Source organism: Hyposmocoma kahamanoa, unplaced genomic scaffold (genome assembly GCF_003589595.1).
Source record: "Hyposmocoma kahamanoa isolate Upper Pololo Valley unplaced genomic scaffold, ASM358959v1 65, whole genome shotgun sequence".
Taxonomy (NCBI): domain Eukaryota; kingdom Metazoa; phylum Arthropoda; class Insecta; order Lepidoptera; family Cosmopterigidae; genus Hyposmocoma; species Hyposmocoma kahamanoa.
Window position 1 is genome coordinate 1354075 of NW_020653853.1, and position 22439 is coordinate 1376513.

The window sequence follows — 22439 nt, forward strand, 5'->3', positions numbered from 1 at the left end:
GACAGCCTTGTCACTCATAAACCAGAGAAATGTAAAGGAAGGATGAAAATGATTAAATACATTTCCATAGTGGAATCAATTAATCTCAATGAATTCATGAACTTGTGCACAACTAAACCCTTCATATGTATCACAACTGATCAAGTTTCATTGAATTAAGTATATTTTATTAGTAGTCATTAACTTAGGTGTCAAGTACAGTAAAGAAAACGAATTAAAACTGTTACTTTCCTGGAGTAAATAAAGATTGAATTAAAACTGTTACTTTCCTGGAGTAAATAAAGATTGAAAATGTCTTTAAGGGTATCTATTTCCATTGTAAATATACGCAACATCGCTCAACACAAAGATCATATTCTTGGATATTATTTACTAGTTCTGTTAAAAGCTTCTAGGAGACGTGCTTTCAGAAAAACAGTCATGGAATCAAAATTTATTAATTAAGATAATGGCAATCGTGCCATGATTTAAGAAGAACATAGGCAGTACTGAAAATCAAAAGGACAATTAGATGCATGAGATCTCCATACCATAAAAGAGTGAACACGACAAAAAACAAACCCAGACCTACAAAACGAGAATCAACTTCTGGATGTCTGACCAATATCTCTTCGACAGAATATACGCAAAAACGACATGTCACATTTAAAAACATTTATTCTCGTAAACCAGATTATAACAAATATTTTACTCACCCATTTCAGCTGAAATCCAGTGAAAAACCACAATAAATTTAATTTAAAAACAGAAAAACATCAGCACATAACATCACACACGGGCGGCCATCTTACTATCAGTGTTGCCCAAATAAATAAATCATCGCTTACAAATCCTATATGCTCTTATAAACTTACAATATTGTTCTCACTATATTTCCTTTATTTTTTTTCATCCTCTAGGCTATAATATTTAAGAGGTTAAAGATGCTAGGGTTAAAGTATGAAATTGCCGTTTCGTACTGAAAAATAAGAACAATTTATTTGGTAAGCAAAAATATATTTGTTTAATCAAAGTATTTTTCCTCACTATCTATACCGTTCTGCAATTTAATCGGAAAGTCATTAGAACCTTTGCGATAGAACTCTTGCCTGAACTCACAAGCTATGTGAAGGTATTTTGTACGGCTTCCTGGGAATACATTTTTTTCCGTGCTAAAAATAATCCAAATCACGAAAAAATGATAGTCGGTTGGAACGAGGTCTCGAGTATATGTAGGATGACGGATGGTTTCCAACTGCAAGTCTTGCAGTGTTAAAACTGTTTCTCGAGCAGTGTGAGGTGTTGCGTTATCATGGAGCCGTTATCATGATGAAGCTGTTTTGCTGCGATTTTCGCCCTTATTGTTCAAATGCCATGAGATGCCTTGCTTTCTCAAACTCGTATCGGAGATGCAAAACTTTGTAAATAACTAAAAACTAAAATTAACTAAATTAGTGATTGGTCTTCTTCGTGGTTCTTTCGCACGGTGCCTTCGTAAAACGGCCCATTCACTACTACTATGGCAGTCCGCCGCACAGGCAGGAAATTGCTCACTCACAGTTTATTACGAAAGCTTTGCATTGCAAAGAATTGCAACAACCTGCAACCATGGGTCAAATCTGTCGCAAAATGAACTATCGCACATTTAAGCTTGCGCGCAACCGTCTTCGCACTATCGGCATTAGCGTAATCGACATTCGCACTCACGTAGTACACCCGCATTACGCGGCTGACGTCAAGGCAGACTGCAATGCATGATAATGTATGCCCCTTTTAGACGTATCCGCTTCAAACACAGCATTAACATTACGAGCAGTTTCTGCTATGTTAACCCCATGTGTGGAAACTCGTGTTCGATAGATAATTACGCTGATTTTCGCTGTATCCATCTTCACCTTAAGGCTCAACTCACACTGGCGCAGAGTCGAAGCATCGCGTCGCGTCCTGTTTTTCAACTCCACCGCCAGGCGACGCGCGACGACACTCGCATTAGTGCGCCGGGATCACAGTTTGGTCGGCGTCTGACGCCTCACGGCGACCAAGTGACACGCGTCGACACGCGTCGCCACTCGATTCCATATTTGCAAAACACAAATTTGTACCTTAATAATTGGAAAATATAGATGAATATGCTATAGGCGAAAAACATGACGCTTCGACTCTGCGCCAGTGTGAGTTGAGCCTAAAAGCTGAATGTAACGTGTCGAGTCGAACAATCAAATATCGTGTTCTATAAATTAAGAAAGTTTTAGTTTTCTTGTGAAAAAAGTTTCCCTCTGAAATCTGACACCAAGCCGATTTAATTTTAATTTAAAATGGCCAGTATGATAAATCGATAAATCTGCAATTTAATATTTAAGCCCCTATTATTATTACCTACCATCCAAGATTATTATAGTTATTACTAAGATTATTACCGTATTGATCGGCTTTCTTCTTTGTGATTTATAAATTTCTAAATCAATTTTAGGACACATTGTGCTTATTGTGCATTGCTGTAGAAACGATACATCACAGGCCAATGTGCCTAAGCACATTATTTTTGTTGGTGACATAAGGTGATGTCTTTTCGAGAGCTTTCTTTCTTTCTAAAGCAGGAAATATTTATTGACGACTGACTAATAGATATTAACTAAAAATGTTGTTCCAAAAATGCCACAATGTTTTTTTTTTTTTTTTCAAATAAACTATACTTTTTTTATTAATGATTTTTGCGGCTCTGGTTACTAATGATACTATAAGTGCAGTGTTACCAGAATAAACATCTGTTTTTCTTTTCTTGTCAAAGGCTGTCAAAAAGGTTGGAATTCAGTATGTTTTCTGAAAATAAATGAAATCTATTATAATCTTGTTGAAATTCGTAAAAAAATTGTGGTAATTAAAGTAATTCTAAGTGTTCAGTATCTATAGTTCATAATATCTTTCATATTTCAGCTTGAAAATGGTACAGCGGCTTACGTTCAGACGACGTTTGTCGTATAACACAAAGTCGAACCAGAGGAGAATGTAAGTGTATTTCTGTTGTTTAAGCGCAGATAGCCTCTTAAATTACGCAAAACACGTTACATGCCCATTCTTGCTCACGTATTGCAGTATTTTGTGCTTATTTTTACTTGGTTCTGTAAAACTAACCTTAATTTTTTTTTACTACAAATAAATCAGTGTTTGAGAATTCTTCTTTGGAAACTAAACTTATAATGTTCTATTCTAAGTTGGAAGCTTGAGCAAAGTGGGGCGTGAGATACAAAGTTTAGTTACAATTAGTGTTTTGGGTTCGTAAACATAATTTTCATTTTGCTATGCAAGAACTAAAGTTTTGTTATAGAATTGAATGGCAGATTTCACCTAGTTTATATACATCCTGGCTTATAGGAAGAAGAAATCGATATCAACTCGAAAATGAATACAGCTTTCTTTAATTATTTCAGAGTAAGAACCCCTGGTGGACGTCTGGTATATCAGTATGTCAAAAAGCCCAAGAAGATCCCGAGATGTGGCCAGTGCAAAAGCAAGTTACGTGGTATCCAGCCTGCACGGCCCGCTGAACGTTCTCGCCTCTGCTACCGCAAGAAGACTGTCAAGCGTGTCTATGGTGGTGTTCTCTGCCATAAATGTGTGAAACAGCGTATTGTCAGGGCCTTCCTCATCGAGGAACAGAAGATAGTGAAGGTCCTCAAGGCGCAACAAGCTACCAGTAGCAAAGGCAGCAAGAAGGTTGCCAAGTGAACATCTGTTTAGGGTAGAATAAAAACTTAAAAAACTTACATGTTTTTATTCTAATTTTAAAGGTATACAAATTAATAACCCTGAAAATAATGACTTAATGATGAATTGAATTTTTAGAAAAATGTACCCTAAATTTTGTCCTGTTTATAGTCACACAAAACTAAATCAACTTTATTTTTTTTTAAATGTCAATTTCATTTCAATTGCTCTTTTAGTTCCTTGTATTAATGCTGAAAAAGTAAAATTTATATATGTTATAAATAATTAAATCTGCAAATTTTGCTGAAATGTTTGACAGTTGTGGTTGATTCTCGTCTAGCAATACTCTTTCTTATATTACGCAACAAATAGCTGAACCTGGTTTATTTCTATGAATGTAGACACTACCTTAAAAGAATTAATTTTTTGATTCTATGAATTAATGATATTAATTCTATGGATCCATAGTCTAAGCAATCATCAATGGTGGGGAAAAAGGTGTTCCACATACATAGATACATGTATAAATATGGCTACGAGTGATATGGCGTTGTTAAAACAATCAAATTTTAATTAATTTATCTCGTTTTGAATTCTGTATTTCTGGAAATTGTTTTACTGCATTGTAGCACAAAACTGCTCTTCTAAGAAGTTAAACTTGGCTTTTAAAGCTGATTGGTGGATGAAATAAGTATGGTGGCATTACTTCCCTGGATGAACTCTTTCACAAGGAGCTCTATTGCTATTAAAATTATGATTATTATTAACGACCAAGATGCTAACAATGCTAAAGCAGCTGGTATTGCTGATGAGGCTTTATGCTTATGTTACTATTGATGCTGATGGTGCTAATGATGCTGGGCTGGTGGTGCTGATGTTGCAGATGATTGTGATGGTGCTGATGCCCATATCGATGTCATGCCCGACCACTGGTCATCATCAGCACTATCTGCATCATCGGCACCATCAGAATCATTAGGACCTTTAGCATAACCATCGTCAGCTCCGTGCGCATTATATGCACCATCAGAATTATTAGCGTTATCAGCACTGTTAGCGTTAAATATGAGCATCTTCGTTATTATCATCATTCGGCTAGAGAAGTACCGCCACCATAAGTACTTATTCCGAAAAGAAAGTTTACTGTAATGAAAAGTCAGTTACCTACTGCATTTTTTTTGACATGAATTACTTTAAAATCCTACTTTGACTTACAATATCGTAGGATAAAACTACTAGGTGGAGTAGCTTTGTCCTACGATGCAGTAAAAACATTTTCGGAAATCCGGAATTCCAAAAAAAGTAGTGAATTAAAATTTGGTGGTTTTAACAACTCTATGTCACTCTTTGTAGTTATATTCTACACATGTATCTTTGTAGTTATGTTCTATACATGTATCTACAGATTTGGTACACATTCTCCGACCTACGGTAATCATCAGATTCCTCTCCACTACCGACCCGTTTTTTCCTATGTCCATATGGACAAGGATAACCTTTTCATAACATACGAAAAGGTTTCGTTTGTACATAAAGTTATTTAACTTGCCATTGGCTCCATTGCTGCTGATAAAAGCCAAAAAAGAAAAAATGTCTGCTTCCTAGTCTATGGTATGGATAAGTTGCTCTAGCGATGCGACGAGTTGTACTTTTTTCAACTCGAGTTGACGCGACTGCTAACTCGAGTTATCTCGACTCAGTGTCTGACAGAGCAACCGCGATTAGAACACGAACCGACAATTCACCGTCGCGTAGTGTTGTAATTTGAAAAAACTAAATACTTTTTTTAAATATTTTTGGAAAAAAACACGGCACTCTGGTTTTGTGTTCTAAATTTGGTTTTTTTTGAGAAAAAGGTAAATTGAATAACTAAAAGAAAAAGACACTAGGGGTCGTATTCTAGAACTCTACTCAATGCTCAAGTCAGGATTGCAATTGAAACACAAGCACTGGAAACACGACCCTAATGGCAGGGACTTGAGTATAATTTCGAATCCTTTAAACTATACTCAAATCCTGACTTGAGAATTGAGTAGAGTTCTGGAATACGACTCTGAGGGTTAACATGAAGTTTAAATATGTTTTTGTAAATATCGCCGCCACAAAGAGGATAGGCAATTTGAGGCGGCGTGTTTGGATTGACTCGGGATTCCTTAAAACGGGCCGATACGGGTATTTTAGTTCGAGATTCGTATAATTTCGCGTTTTAAACTTCGATTAAGGCACATTAGCACTATCCTATTCCACTTTAAACTAGATTTCACAAAATAATTCAAAGTCAAAATAAAAACGACACTTTTCCCTCCAAAAGGTCCACGGCGAATCTCTTTGTATTAATAATAAAAAAAAAATACAATTGTCATGTTTTTATTTCCATACAAAAAAAAATATTTCTTTTCAAGTTTTTTTTTCACCTAAAAAAAACGGTTTTTTAACAACACTACGTACCGAAGCGAGTGAGCTCGAGTTCATAAAAAAGTAACTCGATTGACCTCGCTTATCGCTACGTTGGTCTATGCTCTGTTTTTTTTTTGCCTATACCGCATTCCGTACAGTTATCTGTGATTCCGTTCCGTTCGTTTGTGCGAAGAAATTTTGTATAGTGAAATAAATTAATTTTATTATTATTTAGTCTTGCCTAACTATTTCATCGTGAAACTTCTAATCATGTCGAATCCGTGGAAAAAAGTTACTGCGCCTGTGGAATCGCAGAATCTGACTGATATTATGTCAGAGGAATATGCAAGAGGCCTTCAGGTGAAAGAAGAATTGAAATTTGCTGAGCAAATATCTGACTTACTAGTGAGTACTTCCGAAGAAATGACCCCTGAAATCCTGAAGCAGATCGAGGAAGCCAATGCTAAAGAGTATTGTGACTCTGATGCCCTAATTGCACAAGTGTTGCAATGTCAATTCGACAAAGAGCATGACGATGAAATTAAACGAGTGGAGAAAAAGAGGAACGGAGATGCGAAGGTATCAATATCTTACGATAATTACCGAAGCGTACCCGACCATTTGGTATATGACTCGGACGAGGAAGAAGATGTTGAAGTTGCTAATAAAAAAGACTGGGATCGGTTTGAAACTAACGAGAGAGAGTTCGCAAGTATTCCGAAACAAGGCTTCGCTATGAGAGGTGGAGAGATGGTTACTAAGCATGACAGCGTTTTAAGTGGCAGAAGGAATGCATGCCGCGTGATGGCATTCCCTCCAGAGGTTTGTACCGGCGACGGCGCGGGATTCGACATGAAACTGCCAAACTCTGTGTTCAATCATTTGAAGGAACAAACCAGACAACACCAGGCTCGCAAGCATAAAATGTTAGACCGTAAGGAGAGCCAAGCAACCGCTGAAATGGGTATGGATGAAAGAACCAGACTCATACTCTTCAAACTTATAAATAATGGTATTTTGGAGGATATCGATGGAATTATCGCTGCAGGAAAGGAATCTTTGGTTTTACATGCTAATGGAGATACTTCTTACCCAGATTTGGTAGTACCGAAAGAATGTGCTATTAAAGTATTTAAAACTACTCTTAATGAGTTTAAAACACGTGACAAGTATATAGAGGCAGATTATAGGTTTAAAAATCGCTTCTCTAAGCAGAATCCCCGTAAGATTGTGCACATGTGGGCTGAGAAGGAAATGCATAACATGAAGAGGATGCAAAAGATTGGAATGAACTGCCCCGAGATGGTGTTGCTGAAGAAACACGTCCTTGTGATGTCATTCATTGGTCGGGATAGAAAGCCAGCTCCTAAACTCAAAGATGTAATCTTGAAGCCAGAGAAATGGCAGAGTGTATACAATGAGATTGTAGAAGCAATGCATAAGTTGTACAATATTGGACACTTGATTCATGCAGATTTATCTGAATATAATATACTGTGGTGGGAGGACAAGTGTTGGTTTATTGATGTCTCACAATCAGTCCAGCCAAACCATCCTAGTGGCTTGGAGTTTCTTCTGAGGGACTGCAATAATATTGCCAATGTAAGTATAACCATAACCAGAGTGTCCTACACTTTTCTTTCATAGGTTCACCAGTTTTTAAATGCAGTTAATAAACATAAATATTTTTAATTTTAGTACATATTTCACAACAGCAGACATTATTGATGTAATTATGTGGTATCATAGTGTTTGTATGAGTGATATTTAAACCATATCACATTGTATGATGTTAACTGATTATGATTCATTTCATGATAATATTTCGTTACACATTTGATATTCTGTTATGTAGTCCTCTGAAAATCAGAGTCTTCGAGATTCTGGAACAGCGCAGTAAACAATGTCATTTATATTATTTTTATTATTTATTACGCTTGGGTTATATATTATATTTCTTATTTTATATTTAAGTTGTATATTTTAATTATTTATTGTACTTGTACAGTGCATATGTACTGTATTGTAGTTTTTATGGAACAAATTTTTTTGATTGTATTTTAATTCAACAGTTCTTTGAGAAGAAAGGAATTCCAAATATGAAGACAGCTGAAGACTTGTTCAAATCAATCACTGGTTTTGAAGAAGTTGATGTTAACCTGCTGGCAGGGGTGCACACCATATACAATTCCTTGTCTTCAAGATTTGAAATCTCCTTGGATGACAACAGGAACACTGGTTACCCATTTGAATACTGCTGGGAGAAGGCCGTTGACAATAAAGCTTCAAAGAGTGACAAAAGTGGTAATGAGGATTCCGATGAAGATGAATTTGAAGAAATGTGGGAATACTCAATCAAGGCCAAAAATGTTGACAATGCTGCTGACTTTGCTAATGAAGTTACTCTTCCAATTCCTAAGAAAAATGAAGAAGGTCATTCCAGGGACCTAATTATTGACAAAAAAGTCAATTTTGCTAATGAAATTGAAGTGATTATACCAAAATCAGAAAATATAAGTATTTCTCGTATTGATAAAAAGTCTTAAAAGTTTTGAGTATACATTTTATCCAATTTGATAATCAGTTTGAAATCAGTGTTTGTAATCTGATTATAGGTGTTAATGTTGTACTTCAAAAAAATCCAAAAAGAATGGTATTATACAATTTAACAGATTACAAGTTTTATGAAATAAAATGGGGAAATTAAGATCTGTATTTTTTATTAAATATCTCATAACTAAAGTAACAACGTCATTTATTTGAAAAAATAAAGAATTTTAAATTGACTAGTATTACACTTCCATTGCTTCCTTGTGAAATACTTTGACTAAGTAATTATTACCATAAAATGCTGACCAACTTAAGTAATTCATGAAATTTTGTAGCCATCCCTTTGCTGTGTTCCTTCATCTGAATACCAAAGGTGTCTGCCATTACACAACAATGTGTTACGCAACTACATATAGTAACCGTTTCATGTGACAAAACAAAGTCTGTTCTCTCAACATTAAACTATATCTACACTAATGACAAATGCCGCATCCTCTTTTCCTTAATTAGAGTGTCCAGCAAATTATTCTGGTGCGTAGTCAAGTACTGTCTGACTTCAGAGCTGACGCTGATCAGTGAGGAGACGTCTGCTGTCATACAGGAGATTATTATTGACTGGAGTTTTAGTTGCAGGTCAGTGTTAAAGGGGATTGCTGAAAAATACACGATTTTAAACATTGATGTTATACAGTCATTAGGATAGATTTGCTGACTGATATAGATTAGGTACCTTCAGTTTCAGTATCATTAAGCAGATCTATGAAGAGCTGCCTCAAGGAGACTGGCTTGTTGTCATCAGCCGGTTCCACTAACAGATTAAGTAAAACCCTGCTGACTTGAATCCTGGAAAGTGGAATAACTTTCAATAAGTATATTTTGCTATTTCTGCACTCTTATGTAAAAATTACATTTATGATGATGAAATCATATCAATGAATATCTAATTACCAATAACACAAACTTTGTTGTTGTTCTTTTTTTTCTTCATTGCGCAAGAAACAAGCATATTTTATAGATACTGTTATCAAGTGCATCTGTCAAGTGATAGTATAAATACATACTCAGTAAGAATATCATCTGGCATATTGAAGTTTGAGTCACAGATTTTGTTAGCTGTCTCCAGTGCTATATTGAATTTCTCTGAAAATTAAATTGTAATTTAAAAATTACATGTATATGAATATTGCACCATTAAGTTAATTAATATATTTTCATGAGTCATTTTTACGTACAAATTTACTACATCAGACAAAGAAAGCAGATTGTAATCTTTTACTAGAAAAACAAGGTGTACAATCATTTGGTTAATTTTAGTGTGACTAAAGTCACAAGTTATAATTAGTTTGTTATTTATAACTGTAATGTTGTTTCAGAGAAATAAGATTTTCTTTTACATTGACTAAAAATAAGAAATGGAAGGGGAAAAGAAACACCATCACAAAGGTCTAAATGGCACGTACAGACATCAGCACATTCAGATACACATTGACAGATCTTGTTCCATTGGATGGTGATAGTCAAACAAGGTATAGCTCACATAAGTATAGCTTGATGTACTGTTGGCTGTACTATAGCCACAAAGAAATAAATAATAAATAATACCACAATCAATCAGCAAATTGACCAAATTCTTCATGAACATGAGTTTTCTAGTTTTGTCATCCACTGTCTCCAAAGCCTGTTCATAATATGCCACTGCCTCAAGTTTGAGATTCAGCATTACTAGACTGTCAGCCAGCTCCATGAGGATTGAGGTGCGCATAGGGGACTTGTCTGGATATTTGTTAAGAGCTTGCATAAAACAGCCTATCGCAGCCTGAAATTTTGTATTCTGGTGTACTTGCTATTTTACGATTTATTTATTTATAGCCTTTATTGCTAATAATGTACATACTAACTTATCTCACACAGAAACATTGTATGACATGCTTATTGTATAATCCTTATTATTCTCAAATTTGTTGTCTCTGTATCTTCAGCTTATCCTAAGATAGGCCTCTTCCAGAGGTTTCCATTTCTCCCTATCTTGCGATTAAGTACCAGTAAAACGCTCTGGGCACTAATTCCCAAAGCAATAAAATAAAATCTATGTCTTAAGTTTTTGCAATTATTTCACTTAATAAATTGAACAATTTTTTCAGATTATATATTATTATTAAATTGCATAATTTGTTTTTTTCAAACAAACCAACGTTTTGGGCTCGTTACAGGTCTCGTGGTCACCGGTGACTACTTGGTACTTGGTACTTGGTGCAACGGGCTGGTTTCCGCAACTCGACGACAAAGCGCCTATTTTGCGTGTGACCGGTGACTATCACCATGGGAAATGTAAAGGGCCCGAAACATTGGTTTGTTTGAAAAAACTAACACAAGCAATTTAGATTTTTAAAAATAGTTTCATTTCCGCTATATCTAAATGAAACTAACTAAATTAAATTGGGTATAGATTTAAACATACATTTGCCACATTGAACTAATTTTGAAATAAAGTTGAACTTAAAGTACCTCTAAATTCTCCCTGTCGGGGCTGTAAAACTTCAACATCTTTAACTTCTTCTCAGCCTTCATGAACTGCCGTGCTGCAGCAAGATAATGCTCTGCTTCACCAAGAAAGTTTCCCGCCGTCGCTTCACACTTCGCAGCTCCTACATACGCATGACCCGCGAACGCTGGCTGCTCCGAATGTTCACACTGAATCGCCAATGCTATGAATTCATTTGTCGCTTCAGATATATTCGGTTTCCGCATAAAACGCCTTAAATAAAAAATTATGACGGATTTTTAACTTTTTACAACGAATATACAGGTGATAAATAGCATAAAATGGTAAATAAACACAGAAATCTTGTACCAGATGACAGTAAAAGTTGGGTATGAAAAATTACTGGTTTTAGTACGTTATTTACTTACTTTTTCAGTTTAGTGTTTATATTCATGTATTGCTCGTTGAAACTAGCTCCCAAATCTGTAGACATTGTGTGTGTTGTAATAAAATTGATGAATTCATGAAAATAAAAATGTTTACATTGAAAAGATGACTGACATCGATCAAAGTGATAAGTTTATATTATGCAAAAGAGATGACAACAGTCTTCCTTATTTTTCTTATGCTCTAGTTCTGTCTAGCAAAGTAATAGCTCTTCAATTATTCTTAAAAAGCGCACCAGAAAATGTGCTTTTTCGTTACGTGATTAATATTATTTCTGGAAGTTTTTTCTTGGATTTTCAGTTCCCGTTTTAGCCACTTACTTGTTTTTAGTAAGGAGAATCTTATTTATCCACAAAATAATGGAATTTGGAAACGGGTTTGGGAAGGTGGAAAAAAGGCATAGGTGAGGAACTATAAGATATAAATAAACAATTAGGGCATATAAATATATGAGAAAATGTATCATACATACATAAGGTACAGCACTAATTTGTAAGATTGTTTAATCATCACGAATGATTTATGCAAAAATGTGTAAATATAACTGTGACAACAACACTATGCAATACAGCTAAGCTACGATAGTAACAAATTCCAACATTCTTCCAAAAGTCTTCCTTCTTGGCATTCGTACTTTTGCCTATAATGTAAATTATACTAGTGATACATCATTGACCTACCACGAAATAAGCTTCTCACGAAACTTTAACAGTACATTTAGTGAATTTATTAATTGTACAAATAATACTAGCCAAATAATTATTGCCCTGTGGCTAACGGTAAATCCAACAAATGGGACACAACGACGATATAGACACTCTGTTTGAACATTGTCATATAAAAAAAATATTTTTAACTCGAGACAGATTACTCGATTCTAAAAATAGAAGATTCGACGAAATCACTAGTTGAATTCATTTGAAATGTTGGCCAAACTACGTTACACCTATCAAGGTAGCTATCCTATGACATATTTCTGGTGTAATATCATGTCTTATGTGTAAACTAGAGAAAGAAACATGGCTTTCGTGTATTACGATATATCGATTATACATATAATCAAGTCGCTCCGTCCTACATCATTACCAGACCTTAAAATATAGCTAAAATAATATATAAAAATATTATGGAATCCATGTTGGACTATAAATCTAAATATCATTAAATGGTCGTATTCAAATTACTCAAGATTTTGATAGAAAAAACATATTTTCAAAGAAATAAATTATTATAATTTAAAATTTTATATGCTAAGGCTGAGTGGTTGCCTATTATATTGGAATGTAACAAACGATCACGAAACTAACCCAAACACACCTACTCAGTTATTATTTTACATGTTTACTATTTCGAGAAATAGCATTCATTGGAAGAGTTATGCTGTTGCGAAAGAATGACATATATGATGATTTTTCTTTTATTAAAATTAGAAACTTCATAAATTTTGACATGCTCGACCAAAAGTTTCTTATTAATACGTAACGAATATTCTCCGTAATAAATGTCAAAAGAAATACTTTGACGTGTCCTGTATTTGGGTTAATTTACTTTTCGTGTATTTCTGTATTTTACGCGATGAATTCCTTTTAATAATAGTTTTGTGCGACTTAAATAGACCTAAGGGAACATTGCGAGATGGATTTCTTTAAGAGTGGACTGAAAACTGTGTTGGGAACCCCGGAGTCAGGCAATCTTCCGTCGCCAGCCGAAACCGTGAGTTTTCTTTTAATTTTATTAGTATTTATACTAAAAGAACGTTTGCTATTACATATTGTAATATAAGCATCTTTTCAAATTCGATTTTACTCTACTTCACAGTGCCATATGGTAGTTGTTACATAAAATATTGTTTTCGAAAATCTCACATTATTTCTCTTGTAACGTAATTAAATCAATGTGACCGGGCGATAAAAAGTGTTTCACAGTTCGCCGACTCCGCAATTGAACTTACGTACCTTCAGATTAATTATATTATTTGTTATTCTACATACATGTAATTTTTGAATATTTTTTAAACTTATTTTCTTTTTTAAATACGATAATGACGTGGACGAAACTTGTTTGTTAATGCAATGTTCTTTTCAGCCATCTGTAAGAATCTTAAGTATAGTAGGGATGTAACTTGATTGATTTTGATATATTGATGAAATGGATTAACTATAAAAGATTGTTTTTCTATTGGATTGACACTCGGTTGTCTTACCATGCTTAGTTATGTAGTATTTTGAAAACGTTATACATCTAATAATCTATAAGTCTATAACCAAACAATTTAAATTTAATTCATCATCTTGTCAAAATTTTGATAAATCTATTGAATTTCTTGATTAACAACATTGTACAGTTAATATGCTTGTATATCTGATTTCTGAACACACATCACCACCTGATTCATCATTGTATACCTGTAAAAGTTCTTTGTAGAAAAAAAGTTTAGTTAATTTTCCCTATCATAAGTAAAGTGAGAGTACATGTTTGATATCTAATTGCTAGGTGGAGCGCTTAGTAGACCGTGTTAACAACTCAACATTGCTGGAGGATCGTAGAGATGCTTGCCGGGCACTCAAGGCAATGTCACGCAAATACCGCGTTGAAGTTGGCGCACAAGGCATGGATACTCTTAAACAGGTATTGTCCATTCAATTCTGAATTTACCCGATATTAGTTATCTTACTTTAATTTATTTATTTTTATTTATTTATTTATTTAGGTAACAAACAGTCACATAAGCAACAATACAAGAGACAATTATATACAAAAAGACCTATAGTACCCTAGTTTGCAGAAACAATAACAAAATTAAATTAAATAGTGCGTATGTAAGTGACGGATACAAAATACAAATATATATATATATATATATATATATCTATAGACTACAATAAAAATAAAAATAATTAATAATAACAAGTAACTAAAAAATATACGTCACTTTTTATCCTTATTGAACTAATAAAGCAATCGCTAAAATAATAATATAAATAATAATAACTAACTAACTAACTAACTAACTATATACTACATAATATACTATTTAAAAATAAGTTCGCCCACTTTTTTCTTAAAACTATATAAACTATTTGCAAACACATCGACCTCACCTAAAAGCTTATTATGATATGTACAAGTTCGTCTGAAAAAGGTATTTTTAGCATAATTTGTATGACAAAATGATACGTGAAAGGTAGACTTAGAACGTGAGGAGATACGAGGTACATGAAACTCAACTTTGTGTAAAAGATCAGCTGAATCAATATGATTATTAATGATCTTGTATAAAAATAAACTATCCAAGTAACAACATCTAGAAACCAGCGAATGTACATTATGCCTTTTCGCACTCTCTTCATAATTATCATAGCATAAACCAGAACGGTAGTCAAAGGATTTTAAAAATTTCCTTTGTAAACTCTCTATTCTATCCTGATGAACAATATATTGAGGGTTTCAGACCACACTACCAAACTCTAAAATACTGCGAACGTAGGCATTGTATAATATTTTAAGAGTACTTCCCCTAGTAAATGGTTTTCCTAGGCGAAGGATTAAACCTAGTTGTTTATAAGCCCTAACCAATATACAGTCAATATGTTTATTGAAATGCAATTTGGAATCTAATGTGACACCTAAGTCACGAATAAAATCCACACGAGCAATGTTTCGACCAGATATACTGTAATTGTATTTAATTGGGTGAGATTTGCGACTAAAGGTTATGACGTAGCACTTATCTATATTTAGAGGCATACAATTATTTGAACAAAAACGCTCAAAACTATATAAATCTTGCTGCAATTTTGCACAGCCATCCGAGCTTTGAACTACCCTATAAATTTTTGTATCATCTGCGTAAAGTAGGTGATGAGAGTTTGAGAAACAGAGGTTAATGTCATTAATGTATAGAGAAAATAGAAAAGGACCAAGATGAGATCCCTGAGGAACGCCTGACGGGATGTTTAAGAATCTAGATCGGTAGCCCTTAAGTGCAACCGCCTGGCAGCGATTGCCAACATAAGATTCTATCCATCTCAACAAATCACCATGTATACCGATTCTCGAAAGTTTCTGTATTAGCATGGAATGATTAATTTTGTCAAACGCTTTCGAAAAATCAGTATACACAGCATCCACTTGATAACCATCATCAAGAGCATTCAGCAAAAAATCAGTATAAGTGACCAAATTAGTATTAACACTGCGCCCTGTACAAAAACCATGTTGTTCTGTTATTATTGAATGATGTAGTTGAATTGTCAAAAAGGAAGTAACCATTTTTTCAAAAATTTTCGCGAGTATACACAATTTTGAGATGGGCCTGTACTGCTTTACGTCATGCCTGTTACCACCCTTTGGGATAGGAGTCACGAGTGCCTTCTTCCATATAGTTGGGAAGCAACCCTCAGAAATAGATTTAGTGTAGATAATAGTGAGTGGTACTGATAACTCATTACAGAGTTTGCGAATTACTATAGGGTGAACATTATCGAATCCAGCACCCTTATTAATATTCACCTGTTTAAACGAATTAGCAACAGTACACTGGGTAATTTCTACCGAAGACAAGCTAATTGAAGAAAAATTGCTACCACATACCAAGGGATCAGCACTACAAATAGTGTTATGACATTCGAAGACTGAATTAAAGTAGTCATTAAACATGTTGCTTATAGTTTCAGCGTCTGTTGAAGACTTATCATTGAATGTCATATAGGCAGGAATATTATGACTACCCTGTTTAGACTTTATAAAGGACCAGAAGTATCGAGGGTTTTTTGTTATTTGTTCTTCAGAAAAATCTATGTAATTTTTATAGCAAATCCGCTCGAGTTCTTTCTCTCTACTACGTAAACTTGAAAATAATTGGTAATCACCATCATTTCTATATTTTTTCCATTTAGCATGTACCTTCAACTTCCGACGAACAAGTTTTATCAGAGTACGCGAATACCATGGGGGAAAATTAGATTGTGATGCCACTGACTTTTTTGGGATATATTTATCTATTAATTCGTTTAAGATACTGTAAAAATAATTGGTTGATTGTTCAGTAGTCAAGCCTCTTAGTTGTTTCACCCAGTCGACAATCAACAGTCCCCTACTGATTTCCACAAAATTAGCTTTATGATAAATGTATTTTAATTTATATATAATAAATTAGTGATAACAAAAGTTTATAGATATTTAAGAAACATTGCATTACCACTCTCTCCCTAATGTACTAATATAATAGCCATTATGAAGTACACAAGTGAAAAGTAAAATTGTATACATTTTCAAAACTCATGCTCAATTTCAACAGTTGTAACTCAGTGGGCTGGGATTTCATACTTTACTGTAAACTATTGCCTTGGCTTATCAAAACTCATACTTGTTGATCTGTATCCAAAATAAGGAATAAACTGTCAGATACAAGAAAAGTTATATTTAACAAAGCATTACTGATATTATTTACTCTCAAATTATACTTTCCCCCTTAGTAATAATTGAACAAAAAGTGTTACAGTGAAAATTCTGTAATTAGGTGTAACATATCTGTGAAGTGTTAGTATTTTATGAACTACTTACAATGATGATTAAGAATGTAAGTATGTCAACACTATTCATAAAAAAAGATACATTGTAACTGAAAAAATTAGGAAATAATAATAAAAAACCTAAGGCGTGTTTACTCCAGCTTGTCGATGATCTGTGTCGTCTGCCATCTTCGCCGAAATTAGCAAGTCGACATCGCGACACGCATACCGTGTTGGAATGAGGCCGCCGACACACTGAAACCTTATCGGTCGACATTCATTCGCTGAAGGCAACCAAGCCACTTGACAGTCGACTGGGTTGATTTTGCGGTGAACTATCGGTAGTCAAATGACTGTGGTAATCAGCCTTTCGATGGAATAGAATACGTAACCATCTGATTTGACAATTTGTATGTATTTGGACTGTACTAGTTGCCCTATGTATTCATATGATACTTTCACACATTTTTTTACTATCTGTATTTTCTTTATACATTCTGTTATAGGTGCTAGAGCTGGACCGTCAAGATAACGAAACAATAAACTACGCTCTCGATACGCTTAACAATGTTATGTGTCCCGCACAATTTGAAGAGGAAGAAGACAATCCGCACGTCCCCATGAATATTGGTGAGCAATTCACCGAAATGTACATCAAGGACCCCCAAAACATACAAGTCCTACTGGATTTGCTAGACGAATATGACTTCAGAGTCAGGCTATCTGCTGTGCATCTGCTTATATCACTTTTGACAAACAGAGCGAAGGATATTCAAGAAATCATACTCGTAAAACCTATGGGGGTATCTAAAATGATGGATTTACTGTCAGATACAAGAGAAGTTATACGTAATGAAGCATTATTGCTATTGATAAAACTGACTAAAGGAAATGCTAACATACAGAAAATTGTAGCATTCGAAAACGCATTTGATAGACTGTTTGATATTGTCTCTTCAGAAGGTTATTCGGATGGAGGAATTATTGTTGAAGATTGCTTATTACTTATGTTGAATTTGTTGAAGAATAATAGTAGTAATATTAACTTTTTTAAAGAAGGTAGTTATATTCAGAAGATGTTACCAATGTTTCAAACACCAGACGAGAATGAGGACCTAGGTTGGTCACCGCAGAAGGTTTCTAATGTGCACTGTATGTTACAGATAGTACGTACATTGGTATCACCTAGTAATTCAGCTCAGATTATATCTAGTTGTCAGAAAATTATGAAGAAAACAGGATTGCTAGAATCTCTGTGTAATATTTTAATGGCAAGTGGAGTTCCAGCTGACATTTTGACAGAGACAATAAATACTGTGGGAGAAGTAGTTAGAGGAGATGTGACAAATCAGGAGTATTTGGGAAGTGTGATGGCGCCTTCGAATCCTCCAAGACCAGCAATAGTCGTGCTCCTGATGTCTATGGTTAATGAGAAACAGCCATTTTCGTTGAGGTAAGTTGATAATATAATCTCCATCACTTTCTCTAACAAATTCCTTAACCTAGCCAAGTTTATTTATTTTCAAAATGCACACCAACAGCATGTGTATTAATACATTTAAAGAACTTAAGACTAAGAAGAACAAAATCCGACACAAGCCAATTATAGGTGTACACAACATTCAACACTAACAATTAGAGGCCGAGTAAACTAATACATGATTATTCATAATAGAAACAATCAATAAATTAAAAATTAAATAAAAAGCATTAAAAGAATAGACAATCACACAATTAATTAATTGGGTGCCCTCGCAAATATGTCGCACTTGACAACTAACACAGTATTATCCAAAAAATTGCATTATATTATATTTTATTTCAAAATTGCGATATATTAATCATTTATCATCAAAATTTCGCTATATTTGTATGTCATTCGTACACGACTTAATTTCAAAGTGACAGGACAACACTGTCGCTTTGAAATTAAGTAGGTAATAGTAATATAATTTAAAGCAATTTAGAAATAGTACTATGTTAGTTGTCACGTGCTATGTGTTTTTAAATGGTGGATTTGTACTTTGCAAGGGAATCAAAAAACATATCGAGGTCAGGTAAAGACTGAGTTCGTTATAAGTGCAGCAAAGATGAGACGAGAGATGAAGATGTTAAAAGAATAAATAGTAAACGGCATTCTTATATTATTTTATTCATCTTCTTGTTGTTATTCTATATCATTTTATTGCATAATTACCAACTGGAACTTGCAAGTTGACTGATTTGTACAAAACGCCTAAAAATTTTCTCTGGTAGTATAACCATGGATGTAGGCAAAGTAACCCATACAAAACTTATTTATTTGTCCCTTTTTCACGCGCAAAAAATTGCATTGCAAGTGAAAAGTACCGACCTGGCTTCGAGTTCGAAAAATTAGTAACGCACAAGTGTAAACGAAAAATGTCTATAGTGGACAGTCGCGTCTCAGTTAGTATTCAGTTGAGTCCAATTTAAAGTTATTAAGTTGCTGAAATAATTAATAAAATATAAGTGGCAGTTACTTCTCAGGGCGAACTCTTACACCACCAGCTCTACTGCTGCTACACCAAGTTAACAACTAAATTTATAGATGCGCCGTCCTGTACTGCTTCCAATGCTACCTGTACCACAATGAGGTGAGCCAGGCGAACCTCGTCCAAACCTTGCTGCCATCCGCCACCGACGTGTCGAGCCTCACCAGCGGACAGTTACTTTGTGGAGGTGTGTATCGCAATCATAAACGGCAGTATATTTATATTATTCAGGATTATCTGTAAAATACAAACACATGGTTATTTGTAATGTACAGAAAACGGTAGATAGGGAGTTGACGAGGCGAGGTGGCCAGTCCCATATCTTTTTTGTTTATAGTAACCTTCAATATCAAACTCTTGTTTTCTTGTGCACAAGAACCATCTAAGTCAGGTCCTAACCCCAGATCAGCCCGTTTGCACGGACTTCATCCGGTTCTCTGTAAGGCTAGTAGTGCATTAGATGAGCCGTCTCGGGTGCACATGCAGTATCCTCCCTATTTTCCAGATAGGTACCAGAGCTGTAGGCATGCTCACTTCCCGTTGCGCATTGCAAAACTAGCGGTTCCCACCGCTAAGCGGTTGACTCAATCTCCTCATTAGTGGCGGTGCTGTAAGCCACGCTCACTTGTCGACGCCGAAAAAAAATGTCGTCTCCAGTTCCCAATATCCTAAGCAGCTGGAGGGGCTGGAGGATATTATCTAACTCATCGGCGACTCAACTCTACTAGCTCTCCAAGTAAGTGCCGGAGATACCGGTCGCAGTACACTGTGACCATGTCCGGACATAGCTTCCGATTTAAAGGGCAACTTACGCGCCCCGCGTGTCTCCTCGCCTCAGGCTCTCATCTAGACTGCTACTAAGATGCGCTAGCTGCACGCGGGATGAACGTCCCGGCCACATGCTACCGGGGCAGACGATGATTTAGATTTTAGATTAGATAATACAATATATTATATAATATATTGTATTACAAGAATCGTTACAAATAGTAACAAATGTTCATGTTCATCCTTACGGCGCACAGTGGGCCCAAATTGATAATTCTTGGACATAGGAATAACAATTGGAGTACCTACCGAGCTAATTTTTTTATGTGATAGATAATAACATTCCTAACAACTTTTATTCTTGTATAATTCCTTGAAAAGTTGATAGTTTCGGCGAAAAAATATTTTTTTTTTGTATGGAGAAATATACATTTTATTTTTTATCTCAAAATATACGAAAATGTAATGTGCGTGGGTTACTTACAGTATAGTTCCAATCATTTGCTATGTAGAAAAAAATAATCCGTCTTCATGTACTTGCGGCTTTGTAAGCAAAGGTGCGGCAAAATTGGTAACTTTTTTTATGTACTTTGTTAACAAAATACGTGAGCTACGACTAAAGCAAAATTAATTTTAGTATAATTTAGAGAATGATATAACAATAACACGAAAATTAAGTAGAAACTAGTACATTGTGTTAATAAATAAATAACAAATCTAAAATTTTGCCACCTTTTTACTTGTAAAGCCGCAAGTACCTGCAGATGGATTATTTTTTTCTCGATAGAGAATGATTGGACCTATAATGTTTATATGTGGTTTATTTACAATAAACCACACACATTACATTTTCCTAAATTGTTTTCTCTGAAACAATCAGCTTTTCAAGAAATTACATGACAATAAAAGTTATCAGGAATGTTATTATTTATCATATGAAAAAAATCAGCTCTGTATTCCTAAAATTGTTCCCATGATTAAATAATAATTTAGCCTATAATTTATACTTTTTATTTCCGGCATTTTTTAATCAGCTTTTTTTCTCCAAAACTATCAACTTTTCAAGAAATTATACAAGAATAAAAGTTGTTAGGAATGTTATTATCTATCACATAAAAAAAACTTAACTCGATATAACCAAGAATTATCAATTTGGGCCCACTGTGCGGTATCACTGGCGGAAGGCTTGGCCTGGACGCCCGCCGTACCCTGGTCGTGTCGTTGAGCCCGTAGTCTGTCTGGAATACTTTATCTCTCGGGGCGGTAGATAGGGACAAACCAAGGTGGCCAGTTGTTATTTAGCAGAACCATATCATAAGTGGCAGCTGTACTATACGCGATTTGTGATGTTGTTTCATCAGGTTTATTCTCTGCCGACGCGCTGTCGAATTGGTTCGCATCAGCAGCCCTAATGCGTGCGCTATGCGACAACCCTGCCCAGAAAGAGCTGCTGCTAAGAGTGCTGTTGGCGACGAATATCGGGAGCACCCCAGTCACTTTGCTGCATCATTGCACTTTGCTGCTGCAGCAGACTACTAAGCTGCAGTCGAAGGTAAGCGAAGGAATTCCTTTACTTGAGATAGGACGGTCGCGAGTACAGTCAACGAAGGCGCCGATTCGATTATTCAAAAGTTGTCAAAATTGTAGTAAAACAAGTAACTTATACAGTGTTCACTGATTTAAACTTCCACGATTTTCACACATTATTTGATTTTAAATTCGGCACATAATCGTGTACAAAAACATATCTTATTTACCTCCACGTTTCGGTCGTATTGCAACGTCCATGGTTTCGAAGGGACTCTAAAGAAAGGAAGGAACAAAAGGGTCCCTTCGAGATCATGGATTATTCTAACAGAATACTAGACCTCACGAAATCTGCCCAACGAAAGAGTAGAAATTTTTAATTAATTTAACTGTTTAAAATGTAATTTGCTTACCTATGAAATAAAGATACCATGTATATACCATGTTCACAGATTACTTAATAGTTACTACATAACAGATACATTACTCTCATACAAAATCGAAAATACCCACGCATAATACTACTAAATCTGACTAATGAAACCAGGCGCTCACTAC

At 34.9% G+C, this 22439-nt stretch overlaps 5 protein-coding genes across 6 annotated transcripts in view; 3 read left to right on the top strand and 2 right to left on the bottom strand.

The window, feature by feature from the left end:
• Window positions 1-786, bottom strand: part of LOC113231399 (bone morphogenetic protein receptor type-1B) — a 131494-nt gene extending 130708 nt beyond the window's left edge. For both annotated transcript variants that reach the window (XM_026465706.1, XM_026465703.1), the window contains exon 1: window positions 696-786. In XM_026465706.1, coding sequence (XP_026321491.1) covers window positions 696-699 — 4 coding nt within the window. In that variant the 5' untranslated portion in view covers window positions 700-786. The remainder of the gene's footprint in view (window positions 1-695) is intronic.
• Window positions 787-2913: 2127 nt separating this feature from the next.
• Window positions 2914-3743, top strand: LOC113231400 (60S ribosomal protein L34). Its single transcript, XM_026465707.1, has 2 exons — window positions 2914-2985; window positions 3408-3743. The coding sequence occupies exons 1-2, from the start codon at window positions 2921-2923 to the stop codon at window positions 3703-3705; spliced, it is 363 nt and encodes a 120-aa protein (XP_026321492.1). The 5' UTR covers window positions 2914-2920; the 3' UTR covers window positions 3706-3743.
• Window positions 3744-6325: 2582 nt separating this feature from the next.
• LOC113231335 (serine/threonine-protein kinase RIO3) lies at window positions 6326-8655 on the top strand. The gene is made up of 2 exons (XM_026465617.1): window positions 6326-7683; window positions 8154-8655. Exons 1-2 carry the CDS (start codon window positions 6352-6354, stop codon window positions 8625-8627), a joined length of 1806 nt encoding a protein of 601 aa, XP_026321402.1. The 5' UTR covers window positions 6326-6351; the 3' UTR covers window positions 8628-8655.
• Window positions 8656-8792: 137 nt separating this feature from the next.
• On the bottom strand, window positions 8793-11606 carry LOC113231429. The gene is made up of 6 exons (XM_026465745.1): window positions 11542-11606; window positions 11137-11386; window positions 10234-10447; window positions 9693-9771; window positions 9362-9474; window positions 8793-9284 (listed from the first exon to the last, which is right to left on the bottom strand). The coding sequence occupies exons 1-6, from the start codon at window positions 11604-11606 to the stop codon at window positions 9100-9102; spliced, it is 906 nt and encodes a 301-aa protein (XP_026321530.1). The 3' UTR covers window positions 8793-9099.
• Window positions 11607-13089: 1483 nt separating this feature from the next.
• Window positions 13090-22111, top strand: LOC113231434 (general vesicular transport factor p115). Its single transcript, XM_026465753.1, has 5 exons — window positions 13090-13273; window positions 14054-14188; window positions 17580-18526; window positions 19643-19773; window positions 21716-22111. The coding sequence occupies exons 1-5, from the start codon at window positions 13196-13198 to the stop codon at window positions 22030-22032; spliced, it is 1608 nt and encodes a 535-aa protein (XP_026321538.1). The 5' UTR covers window positions 13090-13195; the 3' UTR covers window positions 22033-22111.
• The last annotated feature ends 328 nt before the right edge of the window (window positions 22112-22439 follow it).